Source organism: Plectropomus leopardus, chromosome 14 (genome assembly GCF_008729295.1).
Source record: "Plectropomus leopardus isolate mb chromosome 14, YSFRI_Pleo_2.0, whole genome shotgun sequence".
In the NCBI taxonomy this organism is placed as follows: Eukaryota; Metazoa; Chordata; class Actinopteri; order Perciformes; family Serranidae; genus Plectropomus; species Plectropomus leopardus.
In genome coordinates, this window is record NC_056476.1 from 8,462,033 (window position 1) to 8,478,827 (window position 16,795).

A 16,795-nucleotide genomic window follows, 5' to 3' on the forward strand; every position below is an offset into this window, starting at 1 on the left:
AGTAAATATGAGAACGTTTGTTATTTCCATTAACTTATTATTTCAAGAAATATTTTTACAGTGATTTTTTTTTTTAAATTTCATCGCATTGGCATAAATGGGCTTCCATACAATTTGTTTTTTTTCTTTTGGATCAGTTTGTTCTTGCTGAATCCAGGCACCGGCTATTACTGACTATAAAGGATTGAATTAGAGTGCAACAGACACAGTTTACTGCTCTCACACCTTCACAAAAAAAGGTATTTGGAACAATACAGACAAACATCGTTTTCACGCACAAAAGCTGTCAAATTAACTTCCAACGCAAGGAATGCCCCATTTCCAGTGCAGATATATAACATAAAGGGAAAAAAATAAATCACTCAGTACAATCAGAAAGAATAATTAAAAAAAACAGCATAGTACTTGTTCATCTCATTTCACATCTTTAACACATTCATTTTGTTTAGTTTTTTTAGCCACCACACATCTCGATTGTTTAACATGGTTTCTTAGTTCACTGAGCTACTATGGAGTATAAAACATTGTCCTGAAATACTACTGCCTATTGTTCAAGTGCTCACATTCCTGAGAAACAAACAGCTGCTTTCTGTATTCACGTTGAAGGAGCACGAAGAGTCAGGCCGGCCTGTTTTTGTGTTTTGGTGAAAACCGGCATTGAAGTTTTTGATATGACTATTCAATGCCAATATTGAGACGTATTTAAGTGGCAGTTGTGTGCAATGGAATTCATTTTATTTAAAAACACTTTCAATCGTTAACTACTTGTACACAGCTTAACTACAGTATCTGATTGATTTGTAATTTCCTTTCTGTGATTTCCAGCAGAATAAACATTTGAAAATATGATCGTCTAGGTTGCATTACCTGCGTTTCGTCAGTAACGACCACTTTCTGTCAGCCATGGGGTGTTAGGAAAGCTCATATTAAACAAAACAAGGCTTTCTTACCCACATAATTTGTGTCGGAGGGTAAACACGAGGAGCGGTTTGGCACGTCCAGCCTTCATTAGTGAATGAAAATGATTTTCAGAGGGAAGAATAAAAGGTGAAATCTTTCTTATTCATCCTTTGGCAGTGGTGAAGTGGCATTCGGCCAAGGCAACACTTCCAAAAAGTGCTAAAGCTCAAGTAGATGAGTCAGCTTAAACCACACCAGAATATACTGTTAAAGGGCTAGTTGGGATTTTTTTTAAGTGGGGTCATTTGAGGTACTTATCCATAGTCAGTACAGTAGATGGTGGTCAGCAGGCCTCAAGTTTGGAGAAACAGGAAAGACTGCGACACAGAATCTAAGTGATTTACTGCTGTGTTCAAGGGCAGCTACACAAGGTATTTTAGACACACACAAAAAGATGAAATTCAGTTCAAATTTTGCTATTTTTAAAGTTTTTCACCCTTTACCTTGCTGTCAGACAGACCTTTTTTTAATCAGGAAAGTGCTCTACTGCTCTCTTCAAAGCCAGACTCCATTGACAAAGACAGTAATTATACCTCTCACAACACACGAGTTGCTGATCTACCACTGCCTCGTCAGTTAGTATTTTTGTATTATTGTGTGACTTTGCTGAATCCGATCACACTAAAACAACAAAGCAGCACAACAAACACAAACTAACCAATAAAGCATTGGTAGACCAGCTACTCCCATGTTTGGTGAGGTAAAATTACAGCTTTTGTCGATGCAGTCTGGTAACTTTGAAGATATAACAATATTCAGGATTCCCACACATTCTTATGGCCAAAAAAGGCAAATCTTTATCATTTCTTTTGTTCGTGTCACACTTACCCAGCATTTTTCAAACATACCTGATATTCAAATATTATTTCAGCTCGCTGGCATACAGGAACAGAGAGACAAACCCAGAGAGAAAATGATGACGACTACATGATGGCAAAAAAAAAAAAAGGAAAAAAAAACAACCTAGAGTTTGCAAAAGCATGCACATCCAGACGACAAATACTAAGTGCTGGACAAGAGAAGACAGAACTGAGTCTGGACACTACACTATGCTTCCATAAATATTTAATTAAATCACCACCGAGATCAGCTGTAAATTAATTTTTCTTCTCGTTTTTTCTTTAAAAAAATACTAGATTATATTATTAGTTATCAGAGCAGTGCTGCGTCGACGGATACAGAAAATTAACTTACTGTTTTGTTACTTTACGTGGAAGGTTATCTACTGGAGATTACTGTGACAATTTCACATTCACAATAAATTTCATGACTTTTTCAAAACATTCAATGGTTTTTACCAATTCCATGAATTTTCCACAGGTCTTGTAAATGTGAATGTGAAATTCCATGACTTTTCCAGGTTTTTCATGACCGTGGAAACCTTGAATGGAGTCAATGGAGGCCGGTGGCTTTGAGGACAGCGATATAACAGCTTCATTTTCCAACCTGACAGGGCTGTCTGACAGCAAGGTAAAATAACGAAAATATGCTAAACATAGCGCACAATTAAAGTGATATTAATTATTTTATGTGGCTGAAATACAAAAATCTTCCGTGGTGGTACTCCTGCCTACTTCTCCAAAATGGGGGTTTGCCAACCGCTGTCTAGTCTGGGTAATATACTGGCTATGGATAAATACCTCATACAACACCACTTAAAAAAATCCAAACTATCCCTTTAACTGCAGCACACATTGGACGAGGTTTCACATAGCTCAAAATTGGCTATTTCACCCCCAATGTATCCAAGTGGTTTTGTTTTTTTACACTGTACACATTGCTATGTATATGGCCAGAGATGTGCTCACCGGTGCTTTACAATAACATGCATATTAAGTAAACAATACTACTGATAAACAGGATAGTGAGAGATGTACTGTGAAGTGGCTTCTGGAAGGAGGAGAGAAAGAAAGGAGGAGAGAGGGGCCGCTGCTGCTGTGTGGGGAAAATTGAGGCTTTCGGGGTGGATAGAGACAGCAAAATATATCTGTGAGTCAGGCTCAAGGGAAATCGTGGTGGCACAGTGCAATTACTGTCAAGAGGGAGACACGCTCTTGCTGTTGTTGCGTACGAGAGGGGCGGGGCCTGTCCAGGCGTGGTACACCAAAAGCAGACTAAGCCCGAGCGCCCATGTGCGGACCGGAGACAGGAAAAAGGCCATGGGGCCATACGTCTCCAGCAGAAAGTAGCAGGAGTGGGCCTGCCAGGTGAGCAGCAGCAGCATGAAGAAGTGAACCACCAGAGTCCGCCAGCGGCAGCCCGGCCGCAGGAAGTGGGATCGGAAGGTGTTGCCACGGCAACGGTGATGGAGGCTCCAGCAGAGATAGCAGGTGAGCGGCATGTTGAAAAATAAAAGCTGGCAGAGAGGAAATGAGTCCTGTTAGACGTGATTAGTCTTTCAGTATCTCAGTGAGTAGTTTCAAGAAAAAATAGAGCCAACTAAAAAGATGAATGGATGGTTGAAGTGGGTACAGAATCGGTTAAGCGCAAATTTTATGAATTGATGCGCAAGGCAGTCGGCCTGTGATGCCCAAAGATAAATAAAAAATGTACCTGTAGCCTCTTAACACAGGTTAGAGTGAACATGACATCTGAGCAGCTCAAACAAACGGATCTTTTCTTGACAGATTAATTTGAAGGATTTTTATAGCCTGAAGAGTTCAAGTATTTTGTGTTTTACTTGGGAAAAAGACCTAAAAAGGGAAAAATAATTAAGAATCAATTATCTTGTGACCTGCTTTTTAATTTTGAGACCTGTTGGAGTCTCTTGAGGGTTCACTAGTATGTCAGTGGAACATATTAAGCAAAAAAATGTCAATTAATGTGACAATATGCAAAAAAACCTGCACTAACTTCTGTTTTGGCTACTTAGTGGCAGCAGGAACAAGCTAAAAACACAACACCGACATATTACCATCTTTGAAAGGTATACTATGCAGGATTGTTGGTTACTGTTTGTAAACACGCTCACCAGCAAAAGTGAACGTAACAACCAACCCCTGATCCACTGACATTTCGACTTGCTATGTTTGCATTTTTTTGGCGCTTTGACTCTTGGATGCCTGCTGATTACGGCTTTTAACCACCAACTGCTACATTTTTATGAAGCCAGACCTCACCTGAGCGCTGCGGGCATATACGCTATAAATGTCCCCAACACAGAAGGTAAGAAAATCTTCAGATAAATACACCGACACACACTTCTAGAGGGTCATAAGTGCTGATAAAGAGGGATTAGTCTTGTGTGAGTGTATACATTGTTTTTTAGGAAAATCCTACATTTTATATCTTAAAGCTGATATGGACAGTTAGTTAGCAAACAGTTTTGTAATTACAGAGATATGGAGCAACATCAACACACATTTGGGTTTCTGGCCAACTGATGATGGTCTCCACTGGCTCCTGAGGGAAATATTTGCCTTTTTAGCTACAAAATGCTCCACTATGTTCACCAGCTAGTTGCTCACTTTTTCAGTCTGCCATTCGGTGCTGGGCAGAAAGAATACAGCTGATTTTACATCTTTTATGATGAAAATAGAATAACAACACTATGAGAGCAGAGAGGGTGAAGCAAAACAGTGAAGTTGCGGGTCTGAAAACTAAAAGGATGTGCTTTTTGCTAATAAAAGCATTGCTTGTAAGTGTTAGGCATTGCGCATATATGTATATATCATGCACACATGCATGACTTGCATGCATAACTGAGATGTAGATGTGTTGCATAAAACTGGTTTTCTTACTTGAACGACTCCAACAACGTAAGTGAGACTGCCCTCCAGGAAGTGTCCATCGATGAACACCCCGAAGGCGAAGCAGGCACCACTATGGCCATCTATCAACTCTCCTATGAACCACGGGCCTGAGAGAAAAGACGTGGAAACAAGAGAGGGGTTATTGACACAGGAACAGATGCAGGATTACAAGAAGATCTTGTAAACAAACCAGGATTTTTACTTTATTTTTTATACTGGTAATGTGACAACCACAAAAAATTACATTATGCAGTAGAGTTAGGTCTTTAATTCAGAAATATTGTGTAGATTTGCCATAACGATACTATTTTTGTGATGAGACCAAGCAGCTGACCCACCTAAGGCTGTACACAGGTTGAACAGCAGCAGAGAGTAGTAGAAGGAGTCTGTTGTGCTGACCATATGGAGCGACATACACGCTTGAGAGGTCAATCCTGCGGATGATAGACAAAGCAATGTATGAATATCAGAAGAAAGGCAAGGCTGCTCTATTTGTATAACACATTTCATACAACCAGGCAATTCAAAGTCCTTTACAGAGCAATGAATGATGAACGTAATAAAGGATACAGATTTTATCAATCAGAGAGTAAAGAGATAGGATATCAAAGGTAAAATTATTACTACGTAATTTGAAAAAAATAAAATAAAAATCACAATGAAAAATATCAGAAGTGCAGACAAGAGTTGCAAAGATAAAAATATTATTTAAAATGTTATAAAATGAAATTTAGGAATAAGTTTTCTGTCATTACGGGGTGGAGCAGACCAGCCCCTGATCTCCTGAGGGCTCCTCGAAATTTCATATATCACAAGCATGTCAGAGATGTATTTTGGCACTAAGCCACAGAGTGATTGATAGACAAGCAGCAAGATTTTAACATCAATTCTTTGAGGGCCAGGGTAGCCAGTGTAAGGATTTTAGAGCTGGAGTACTAAGAATAATTATTATTACACCAGAGGGGTTAGTTTAGTGTTTTCCAACATGAACTCTATTTTCCGTCATTTTTGTGTCTAAGTGACTAATTGGAATATAATTTTCAAAATTAGTCCAGTCTTGAGTGAGAGTGCTGCAGCCATCAGCGACAAAAAGGCTGCAATGTAACCACTCATGGCTATTACGCACCGCTGACAGGCTCAGATCATGATTATAAGTGTCTGACAACATTATGAAAAGGATCCCTACAGAAATAAAACTTTTTTGTTTAACCAGAAACAGCTCTGAAATCACTACTGCTTAAGCCACCAGACTTCATGTAAATAAACAGTCATTTTAGCGTGTATAGAGCCAGCCTATTTCCTCATCTAACTGGGGGAATTAAGACTTTATTTCAATCAAATTGAGTTGGTAATTGTTGGAGTGGAGAAAGACAAACCAAGACAGTTTTGTGAGTTTTATTTTGTTCCTATGACTCTGAATGAAGTGTGTTTTACAAAGATTAAAGTACTGTTCATTTAAACGAAGTCTGGTGGATTTGGCGACCTCAATGGCGGCCTTTTCTGCTTACACAAAAATGATCTTACTCTTTGACAAAAAGGTCTGTCTCTGTAGGATCCTTTCTATAATGACATTTGACATACAATAATAAGAATTTGAGCCTGTCAGTGGCAAAACCAACATACATTGACGATGTGCACATTCCTCTGAGTGGTTACATCGCAGATTGTTTTGCGGGTCCTGGCTGCAGCCCTCTTGCTTAATACTGGACCCATTAAAAAAAATGTTGTTCTCTTTAGTCACTTAGAGAAAAATAAAAAAGAGAAAATAGGGTCCCAGTTGAAAAATACTTAAGCTACCCTTTAAATCTTTATTTATTAACATGATAAATCAGAATATGGACATCAATTAAGTGCTTTATAGTTGCCTCTAATAATTTTTTATTTTTTTTTAAATATGACGATGAATGTATTTGAAGGGCAGTCGGTGACAGCTCACCTCTCCCAGCAGGAACACGCAGGAACCTGAAGGCCAGCAGCACCCCGACATTCAGCAGCATCATAAATATGAAGGCCACTCGGCCAAGGATGTAGTGGTCTGTGAGGAGGATGAAGGACTGCACGAAACCGAAGCTGGGAGTCAGGTCGTCCTCCAGAGTAAAGTGCTGCTCCTGCACTGACGACCGGCCTGCCGAGTCCTGACGCACACACAAAAAGAAGAGAAAGAAGGGTTAATTCTATAAGGCAAGGCAGATTTTATTTGTATAGCACATATAGCACTTACAATAAGAGTAAAGCTATGACATATAAAAGGTAACATTAATTATGGTGATAATTTTTTTAAAATAAAAATCACCATTCAAAATAGCAAAAGTAATCCTTATGATAAATGTTTTTTTGTTTTGTTTTTGCTTCTTTACTTTTGTTTTTTTGACAATTATCTTTGTACATTCACTTTTTTTTTTTGAAATATTTTTTTCAAATGCACAAATGCACACCTGACACATTTTTGGAACTGCACTTGCACTGTAATTTGAGTATCTGATAAAAAAAACAACACATTTTTGCAAAACAAAAACAAAAAAAACAAGCAAAAATGGCAGTTACAAAGATGAAAAAATTATTTATTTATATAAAAATAATAAATATAAAAGCCACAGTGCCCCAGACAGCATATCTACATCAACTGAATCAAAATTAAACTCTAGCAAACAAATTCAATAAAGACCCATTAAATATTTAAAAGTCTCTGAACACTTTAAATGGAAGATAAATGAATGCTGCACTGACCTCCACTTTAACTCTGATGGTGTGCAGTCCAGTGAGGTAGAGAGACGGATCCCACAGCAGAATGTAGAGAGGACCTCCCGCTGAGTGGCCTTTCCCCAGAGGTTCCCCATCTACGCTCACATGCACCGCTGTGATTTGGGCCTCAGAGAACGCCAAGATCCTTTAAAGATCCAAGAAAATAAATGTTTTTATATTAAACATCAGACAAAGACAGCGACATTGCGCTTTTTTGTTGCATGGTGAAAAACACTTTATGTTTGTTGTTTTAAAAAAAAAATCTAGATTTGCATCATGTTACATTCAATATTTAACAATTACAGGGGATATATTATATCTGCAATGGTTTATCTATTGGTTGTCAACTTTTAAAATAAATCCTGCAATTTCAATTAATCAGTTTGAATATTTTTTAGGCAAAAAAGTCAATATTTTCTGTTTCCAGCTTCTTAAATATATAATATTTTGTTTTCTTTTCTTCTCTGTGACAGTAAAATAATATTTTTGGGTTTTAGACAAAACAAGACATTTAAGGACGTAATCTTGGGCTTTGGAAAACACTGATTGACATAATTCACCATTTATAGAAATTTCATAGATCTAACAACTAACTGATTTATCAGCAAATGAGCAACAGATTAATCCACAATGAAAAAAATCGTAAGGTTCTCACAAAAAATGTTAGTAGCGCCTTGCCTCCTTATTTTAACAAATCCTTCAAAAGATTAACAAACTAACTTTTTACCAAATGGCATTAAAAACTGTCCCTATGTCTGCAGAAACAGTACTGCTAGTAGTAATCAAACACACCACAAACCCCAAAACATAACCTGCACAGATGTAAACTACCGTTTATTTAACAGTGATGCATTAGCCCACACTGCAAGCTGGGAACACAAGGTGCAGGTGCTCGAAAAATGTGTGTACTCGAGCCTATGAGGAGTTTACATTTAAACAAACAATCAACACACACAGAATAGACACCTGATGTGGGTCGACCTCCGTATTCGACCCAGCGGCTCCACTCCTGGGTGCAAGTACTGTGCATCCTTGGGGTTGGTGATGAGCACTGCGGGCCACTGCTCAAACCTCAGGTCAGAGAAACTCAGCAGGTCGTGGTCAAAGGCCAAAACTCTGTACCTGGAGACAGACATGAGACGGGGTTTCTGCAGGGTTCACCAAGTTAACTTTAAGATTTTTTATTAGCACAATGAAAGAGATCTAATGCAGTATTTACAGTCATGAAATACAATAGACGATATGGCCTTGAATTATTTATTATTACATTACCACACATTTTTTTTATTTTCTATACAACAAGAATTCCTAATGATATCATTAATCAAATTAAGGCAAACCAGACAAGGATAAATGGCATAATTTGAAATGATTAATATATTTAAAGCAGCTACAAAGAGTTTTTACTAGTTATGAAACAGTCTCAGTTTCATACTGATGCCTCTATATGACTTACATAAGCGAACAAGACCTACAGCTGTGGTTATTTTATTCTCTTCTATATGGTTATTCTTAATGCCTGTCCCTGCGACCGATTTCCTACGAAATCAGATTAAACCATTTATTGCACGCTGACAGGAAGAGACTATGTTTACATTTTCCCAGACAAAGTTTCACAGTCAGTGTACGCTTTATACTGGGCAGGATTAGCAAAGAAAGAGAAAAAAAGAATTAATCAAAGAGCTGAAAAAAACCCATATAAAAGGTGACAGTGATATGGCACAGACAAAAACACCATATTTTAAAGAAATATAGAGCAGATAAAATAGAAATATTTTACAATCCTGTTGGTTTTCATACCTGCGGTTATCCATCCAGTCGCCCAGCTCCAGCTCCAGGGTGCCTTGTGGGTGTCGGCTGTGGAGGACGGGCATCAGGCCGCCGAGTGTATGCAGGTGACCACACAGATATGCAACTGCAGATCTAACCAACAGAAGTCCAAATGTAAGGAATGTAATAACATGCTCTTGAAAATAATTTGATTAGTCCTGAAAATGCAAAACAAAAGGATTCTAAAAAATAAATGTCTCGTCACTTGGATTTGTATATATTTAAAAGGATCAAATTAAAAGCACATGCCAGTCAAACACTTCATCATGTTAAGAATGTGTGATAAAATCTAACGTGCATGTCAAAAGCTTGTCACACTGTCATTTGCAGAATGACTTACTGAGGACATGCATTTACACAACATGCATTTACATACCCTGTTTAAAAAAAAAAAAAGGTTTGGCTTCAAACATACAGCATTTTTTTTACCTCATCATGTCCCGAACTCCTGGAGACGGGGAGACGACAGTGGAGGTGGTGTAGTGGCCAAACCAGATCGACTGGTTGCTTTTCAGACTCTCAGCTCTGAACGTGTCCAGCAGGTCCATTTGAGTCTGGCATACATTGAGAAAAAGAAACAATGTCCCATTTCATGCATTATTCTTACAGTGTATTAGTGCTTTGTTTAGTCACATTTACAGCACTGTTTAAAATTACCACATTTTTTTTCACTTCTGTTTACTATACCACATTCCCTTATAAGGGTGGGACCTTGCAGGTATGCTATGCAGGAATTGTCAGTTACTATAGGCAAACAGTATCGCCGGCAACATTTAAAGCCAACCCCACATTCACTCCACTTGGTGTTTTGCCTCGCTAAGAAGAAATTAAGAAAGTAAAGGCTGGAAAACAGCAACCACTTAAAGTGGGTCATAAGTGACGACTGAGAGGGATTACTTTTGTATAAGTCTATAGTAAAGACTCATAAAAATAAACATATAGGGCCCTATTTAAACAATCTAGAGTACAAAGTCGCGCATGTGCATTTAGGGCATTTCCAACTCAACTTGTGCTGGTTAAACAGAGCATAATGTGGGTGCAAAATAAGGGGCAACTTGCAAAGGGGTTGTTTTTAATCCCTTAATTAATCACAGGTGTGTTTTGGGCATAGCATGAATTCAACCAATTTATCATCTCCCATTTCCTTTAAAAGACTAGTGCTTCTCCACCTGGTACAATGATTCAGCAAATTAAAGAAGCAAACAGTTTTCTGCTGTCAGTTATGCAGTAAGAGCAGTAACATCACTGCAGCGAATATTGTGCTTTTTTTGGTGCAATATTGTACTGTGCAGTATTACTGTGATTGCAGAAGCTGGTGCAATATTATAGAGCTGGTGCAATACATGAAGCCCATATAACTTTGCTTCCTAATCTTTAGGTGACACCTAATTTGTGTCATCAGTGTATCGCTGTGTTGTTTGTCTATAGTATTGTTTGTAATTGCAGCCTTGTGTTGTACTGTAGCCCAAGACAAATTTCCCCCGGTGACAATAAAGTTTATCTTGATCTTCATCCTGTCGTGTGTTAATGAGTAATCGCACAGCAGCTCTGCTCTGCTCTCTGCTATGTTCCCATTTTAGATAATGTAATTAACATTTTCCTCATTAATTATGTATTATTTCATCTACCTGTAACTCATCAAGGCCTCTCCTGCAAACAGGCAGAGTGTACATGGGTTGTGAACCTGCCTATGTAGGTTCATCTGAATATCTGAATAATGTGCTCTTCAAATAGCAGGAAAACACTTCACTATTGACTTTAGAGCAAGTTTCTGTTAGTCAATGGCACAATCGCTTTTTGCTGCGTCAGAATAGCAATATGCCAAAAATGCACCTGACAACACCTCATTCACAACCTACATGCCCAGGGGTGCACAGATGGGTGCAAGTACTTACACAACATGGACGCTGGCCGTCAAAATGACAACTGCATCAGTCTGAAACTAGCAGTGACAGTTGTGTTACACTGTGTTGCACCAGGTGTAAGGTAGAGCCCATAGACGGACTCTATACATTGTTTCAGGAAAATTCTGCATAGTATACCTTTAAATCTCACAAGACCTCTAATCTTCAAGGGTAATAATATGAACAAGTGATTGCAGTACTCAAAGTTTTCTGCTTTCTGAAGTTTGCCACACATTCAGCGAATGTTAATGTTCAGAGGAGAAGGTGCAGACAGTTTCACCTGGTTGAGAATCCCAAAGAAATTGTACGGCCTCTTGGGTCCAGGAGTCAGAGTGGCGTCCGCACAGACAAAGGAGTAGTTGCCAAAGGGAGTTTTGTGAACATAATGGAAAGAGCCTACTTTCTGATTAGCTGAGTATTTCCTAAAGAAAATTGAAAAAAAAGTCAATGTGAGCAACGAGATATAGCAGTCTGGGACTGAGCCAGCCAGCAGCTCCAATCCTCATAGAGTCCTGAGATAATTTGATGCATTTTAAATAAATAAATTAGGCTTGCATAGGAGACAGAACTTTGTCTGGCAGAGGACAACCACAACATTAAGATTATTGAGGAGATGAAAGATCAATCAGTATTAACAGAAGCAGCAACGTCACATAAAACATAATTTCTATCAGAAGATTCTGCCTCTATTTTAGTCCTCTAGAAGCTCAGACAGCTTGGATTATTGGCAATAAATAGGTCTGCAACTGCTCATGTTTCAGAGGCACTGAAGTTACTGCGTGCTCTGATCGACTTCACACTCAGCCGGCTGCTTTTGGACATGCAGGAATACAATCTGCCTGGGTGTAAATCAGGAATTTACTGTAGCGTTGACCTTTCATACTGACCGGTAATAATTGTTGATGCTGTCCAGTGAAATAATATTGAAGGCATCTGTCAGAAGAAATGAAATAAGTGTGAGATTTAGCAGAATATGAACTATAAAAGACAAGACAACAGCTTTATGGTCTGCTGCTAAGTAGGATTGGGCCGGTCTAAACATTTTCAAACCGGTTTGTCATATTGGAGCTCTCTGTCTGCACTGAATCAGATAAATAAGCACTTCTGCCACCTAATATAAACAAATCACGTAGCTATCAGCTATGTGCTAAAGACATAACCATTTAAAAGATTTGTGAGTACTTGCTATCGTCCTATATTTGTAACGTTACTTTAGAAACAAAAAAAACACCTTTTATATTGTGATATTTACTGGAAAATTCATACAATAGAGCCAACAGCAAGTAGGTTGTTTTTAGTTATGGTCCAAACATTCAGCTTCCCAACGATCTCCCGCCAGCCAGCTGCCACCTTATTTTGTTTTGTATAGCAACATAAGGAGACATCACGTAGATAACTAACTTCAAAATAATGAATCATCTGTTCTCTGTCCAATGCGACACTTTCAAAGCAAGCAACAGATATAGAGATAAAAAGGGCGACAAAAGTTAAACTTAAAATGATGCACTGTGTCGCTGGCGGCCAGTTAGGATGACTATTTCGTCGGCCTTAAAACCCAAAATGTTGTCATATTTCTGCAGTTTTAAGACTAAAAGACTAAAAGTATCATTTCTCATCCCATCAACCCCCCGAAAAACACATGAACTTTCTAGTAAAAAAAAAAACCCACAACATGCACCACTCTTTCCCCCTCCCAACTCTACTGAAATCTGATCTCCTTCACATTGCCAGGCTCAGCTCTCGGCCTGTCAGACACTAGTGTCTCTGTTAGTCCATTTTTCAACATAATATAACGTTAATCAAGTTGCCATATTGCTTATTAATAATGCAATACAAATTGGATTTAGACTGTGTTACTGTTAGCACATGCTGTGTCTCATAATGGTATGTGGTGGTGCAGCCAGTTTGCATGAAATCTACCGGTTTTATCTTTACACCAGGCCGGACCAGCAAACCCAGAAATTGATTGAACTCTACTACTAAGCAGCAGAACGTCTAATGCAGAAATTCCCCATGGAGCGACCCATATCTGATCAGAATCAGATTTCCTCATGTTACAGGAAGATATCGAACGATATCTGTTGTTACTATAGAACCCATAAACTGACAGGACACACATCAACAACTGCGATCAATAAGAGCAGAATAGTTGTCAGAAGAAAGTCCAGATCCAATCACTAGCTTTCCTTTTTTTCTTTCCGACAGTTACGGGGCAAGCATATCTTCTTTCAGATCTAATAGCTTGAGATTCAATAACAGAGGGGAGAGCTGTATTGAAGAGGAGGGGAAGGACGAGCGCCCACAGTTAATGGATTCCTCTGAAAATCTTAATTGTACTCTGGGATGTTTCCATTGAACCAGTGAGTTTGGAGAGAACATTAAGATAACAAAGTGCTGCGGTTAATCACCATGATTTCCACGGATGTCTATCCACCTCGTGCGCTCCATCACACGTGACCTCTTGAGGATGTTGTGGTAGGCCTGCCACTCCACCTCATGCTGGAGGGAGCCCACCTTACTCTCAGTTTTAGCGTCTGTTAGATCCCCTGCGGGGTGAGAGAAGAAATATAGCTGAAAAACAATAGGGCCACACCCAGTTCGCCCCAGGACAAGAACTCACAAGTAACTTTAAGATAAGATAAGACTTAATTGTCCTAAAGGAAGAGTGAACACATACAGTATCTGCTGTATCTGAGACATTTTGGCTTAATTTTTGCAGTGGGACTATGTGGAGACATATTGTCATTACCAAGCGAACCCACAAGGCACAGGCCCAGGGGCCCAAAGTGTTAGGGGCCCCTCTGGCCTTCATCTACGAGGCAAGGCAGCTTTATTTGTATCGCACATTTCATACAACAGGGTAATTCAAAATGTCACTCAAAGACACACATAACCACAAATCGCACACCAGCAGACGTCATAATAGTGTCCATAGTAGTAACTGGTTACTGTACCTGTTGCGAGTACCAGAGCCGGCTTGATCACTTCAATTGTATCCGTGCAGAACTTTTCAAAATCTGGAATGCGTCTTGGGTCATGAAATCGGCTTATGTGAATATCGGACACCTTGAACCACAGATGAAATAAACAAAATCAGGGATAAAAGAGATTAAAATGGTCTTTAGACTGTTTTTTGTGTAGCCTTTTAAACACATTAGGGACTGTTTGTTATTGATGAGGGGGTACGGGTGATGCAAAACTGGGGAGGCATGTCATATTATTTTTTAAGCTCTGTGTTTTTAAGCTCCTGTGTTTTTATTTGGATTTAAGGGAGGAACATACGACTTTAAATAGTTGTGTTTTGTAATAACTTTAAATACCCAATGACCCTCATTTCATTGCTCATTTTATCCCTCCTAAAAAAGCCATAAACCAAAACCATCTGCACTTGGTCTGCCCACAGATCTTGTAGGAAACATTAAATTCTGCTCTCCTGCATGCATGACAATAGTAAAAGTATTTTTTGCAATTCCGACATTTTATTTTCAACTTTTTAACTTTCACATATCTATGGATATGTTTAAGGACATTTTATCTAAGGACACATTTTCACTTTTGTAATGTTTACTCATTGCATTCAATTCAATGCCTACATTTAGTGTGAATTAAAAAAATATGGTTATGGTGTTTGGCAAACTTGAGCCACCCCACTCTTCTGATAAATAAAATACAGTCCCTTAGTATGAGAGTTGTAAAACACAAAAGGTGCAAAGTCTGACTACAACTTACTTTGTTGCCGAAGCACATTTTTACTTCACAATGACACACTTCTGTGGTCAGTGACCCCTTTCTGTCAATCATTTAGAGCGAGTCCAGTGGGTGAACTGACACAGCTAGCTTCATATGATACACCGCAAAGAAAATGTTTTCTACTCTACTGTCATGTTAATTTTTTGATTATGACATTAAAAGTAGAGGTATTGGTTGAATATAGACAGTGTTATTGACAATAGTTTTAAGTATTCAGATCCTTAACTTAAGAGAAAAGTACCAATAACCCCTGTAAAAAATACTATTTTACAAGATTAAGTCCTGCATTGAAAACTTTACCTAACTATATGTAAGTATAGTCGAGAAAAAGTACTGCAAGTACCCAGTGCAGAAAAATCTAAAAAAAAAAAAAAAAAAGAGCCAAATAAAAAACACCCCAAAAACTCAAAATTCTAAAACAAAAACCCACCCAAAAAACACAAAATTATTAGAATTTTTCTTGTTATTATTATTATTTTATTGATGAACTGGTTAATTAAGCAACGAATCAATTTTACTTAAAACAAAACAATGTTTTATGAACCCTTCTGATGTTTTTTAATGCAAAAAATCTTAATGTGTAAAGTAACTAAAGCGTTCAGATAAATGCAGTGAAGTAAAAAGTACAATATTTCCCCTTGAAATGTAGTGAGCTAAAGGTATAAAGTGACATGAAAAGGAAATACTCAAGTAAAGTACAAGTACCTCAAACCTGTACCTAGTAAATATATTAAGGAAAAAAAGTATTTTAAGGTTTAAAAGTACCCAGAAACAAAAAGTAAAGCCCCCAAAAACAAACAAGCAAAACAGCCCCCCCAAAAAACACCCCCAAAACTCAATTTAATTTTTTTTTCAAAAATCCTAAAAACTCTAAATTATTAGATTAAAAAAACCCACCCGTAAAACACCCACATAACCTAAAATAATTTTAAAAATATTTATCAAAATGGTATATTTAATTCAGAACAAACCAATACTTCATAAACCCCTCTGATGTTTTTTATGCAAAAATCTTAAGTAACTTGAGTGTCCAGGTAAATCTAGTGAAGTAAAAAATACAGTATTTCCCTCTTATATGTAGTGATGTAAAAGTATAAAGTGACATGAAAAGACTCAAGTAAAGTACAAGTACCTCAAATTTGTAATTAAGTACAGTACTTGAGTAAATGTACTTAGTTACATTCCACCACTGGTTATTGGTGAATGGCTTGCACCAAACAAAGCTAGCTAGCAGGACAGAATAAAGCGCACCTGTATAAACCAGAATATGTTGCTCAACTCGCCGCCGGGGAATGGTGGAGAGCTCCCCTTAGATCCATCACCGACAGCGGGGTGCTGAACGCTCCGTTTCGGGTGCCAAGCCGTGTCGTAGCTGTCCAGCACCCAGGAGGTGATGCACGCCAGGGCCAGTCCGAGGACAACCAGCGCACCGAACAGCTTCAGCATCCTCCTGTAGTGGCGAGAGAGGGGGCTAGCTGCCGCCGTCTGTCCCGGACACAGAAAAGCTAAGCTACTGGTGGAAACAGCTAAGGGCACGAATCACACTAACATTAACTACAGATATTGTGAACCATTTGGCTACATAGCTAAGTTCTCAGACCGTTTGTGTCGCTGCCATCGCGGCCACGGGAGATGCATTGGGCTCATTCACGGCTCTCCGCTCAGCTGCCCTCGGAGGCGGAGGAGGAGGTAGCTCAGCAGGTTAGCTAGCAGCTAGCTACCTACCAGCTACAACACAGCACACTGACCGGCTGGATGTGAAAACGTCACCGGGAAACAGCGAGCAGGAAGAGGTCCCACTCTGACACTGTTTTCCGGGGACCGCAATCCACTGCAACACTAACCTGCTATCGCGTG

The 16,795-nt window shown here is 38.8% G+C and overlaps 1 protein-coding gene across 1 annotated transcript; it reads right to left on the reverse strand.

The window, feature by feature from the left end:
* Positions 1 to 1,411: 1,411 nt before the first annotated feature.
* On the reverse strand, positions 1,412 to 16,722 carry tmem62 (transmembrane protein 62). Its single transcript, XM_042501028.1, has 14 exons — positions 16,539 to 16,722; positions 16,190 to 16,388; positions 14,143 to 14,254; positions 13,597 to 13,734; positions 12,076 to 12,121; positions 11,469 to 11,610; positions 9,714 to 9,838; positions 9,255 to 9,377; positions 8,421 to 8,576; positions 7,440 to 7,599; positions 6,649 to 6,847; positions 5,051 to 5,146; positions 4,701 to 4,819; positions 1,412 to 3,316 (listed from the first exon to the last, which is right to left on the reverse strand). Exons 1-14 carry the CDS (start codon positions 16,583 to 16,585, stop codon positions 2,996 to 2,998), a joined length of 1,983 nt encoding a protein of 660 aa, XP_042356962.1. The 5' UTR covers positions 16,586 to 16,722; the 3' UTR covers positions 1,412 to 2,995.
* Between the last annotated feature and the right edge of the window lie 73 nt (positions 16,723 to 16,795).

Excerpts from the sequence above, each read along its gene's own strand:
- tmem62 (XM_042501028.1), bottom strand. The coding sequence starts at position 16,585 with ATGAGCCCAATGCATCTCCCGTGGCCGCGATGGCAGCGACACAAACG. Across the intron at positions 13,735-14,142 it reads GGCTCTGGTACTCGCAACAG|GGGATCTAACAGACGCTAAA; the intron begins GTACAGTAACCA and ends CTCACCCCGCAG. Across the intron at positions 5,147-6,648 it reads GCGTGTTCCTGCTGGGAGAG|GATTGACCTCTCAAGCGTGT; the intron begins GTGAGCTGTCAC and ends TATCATCCGCAG.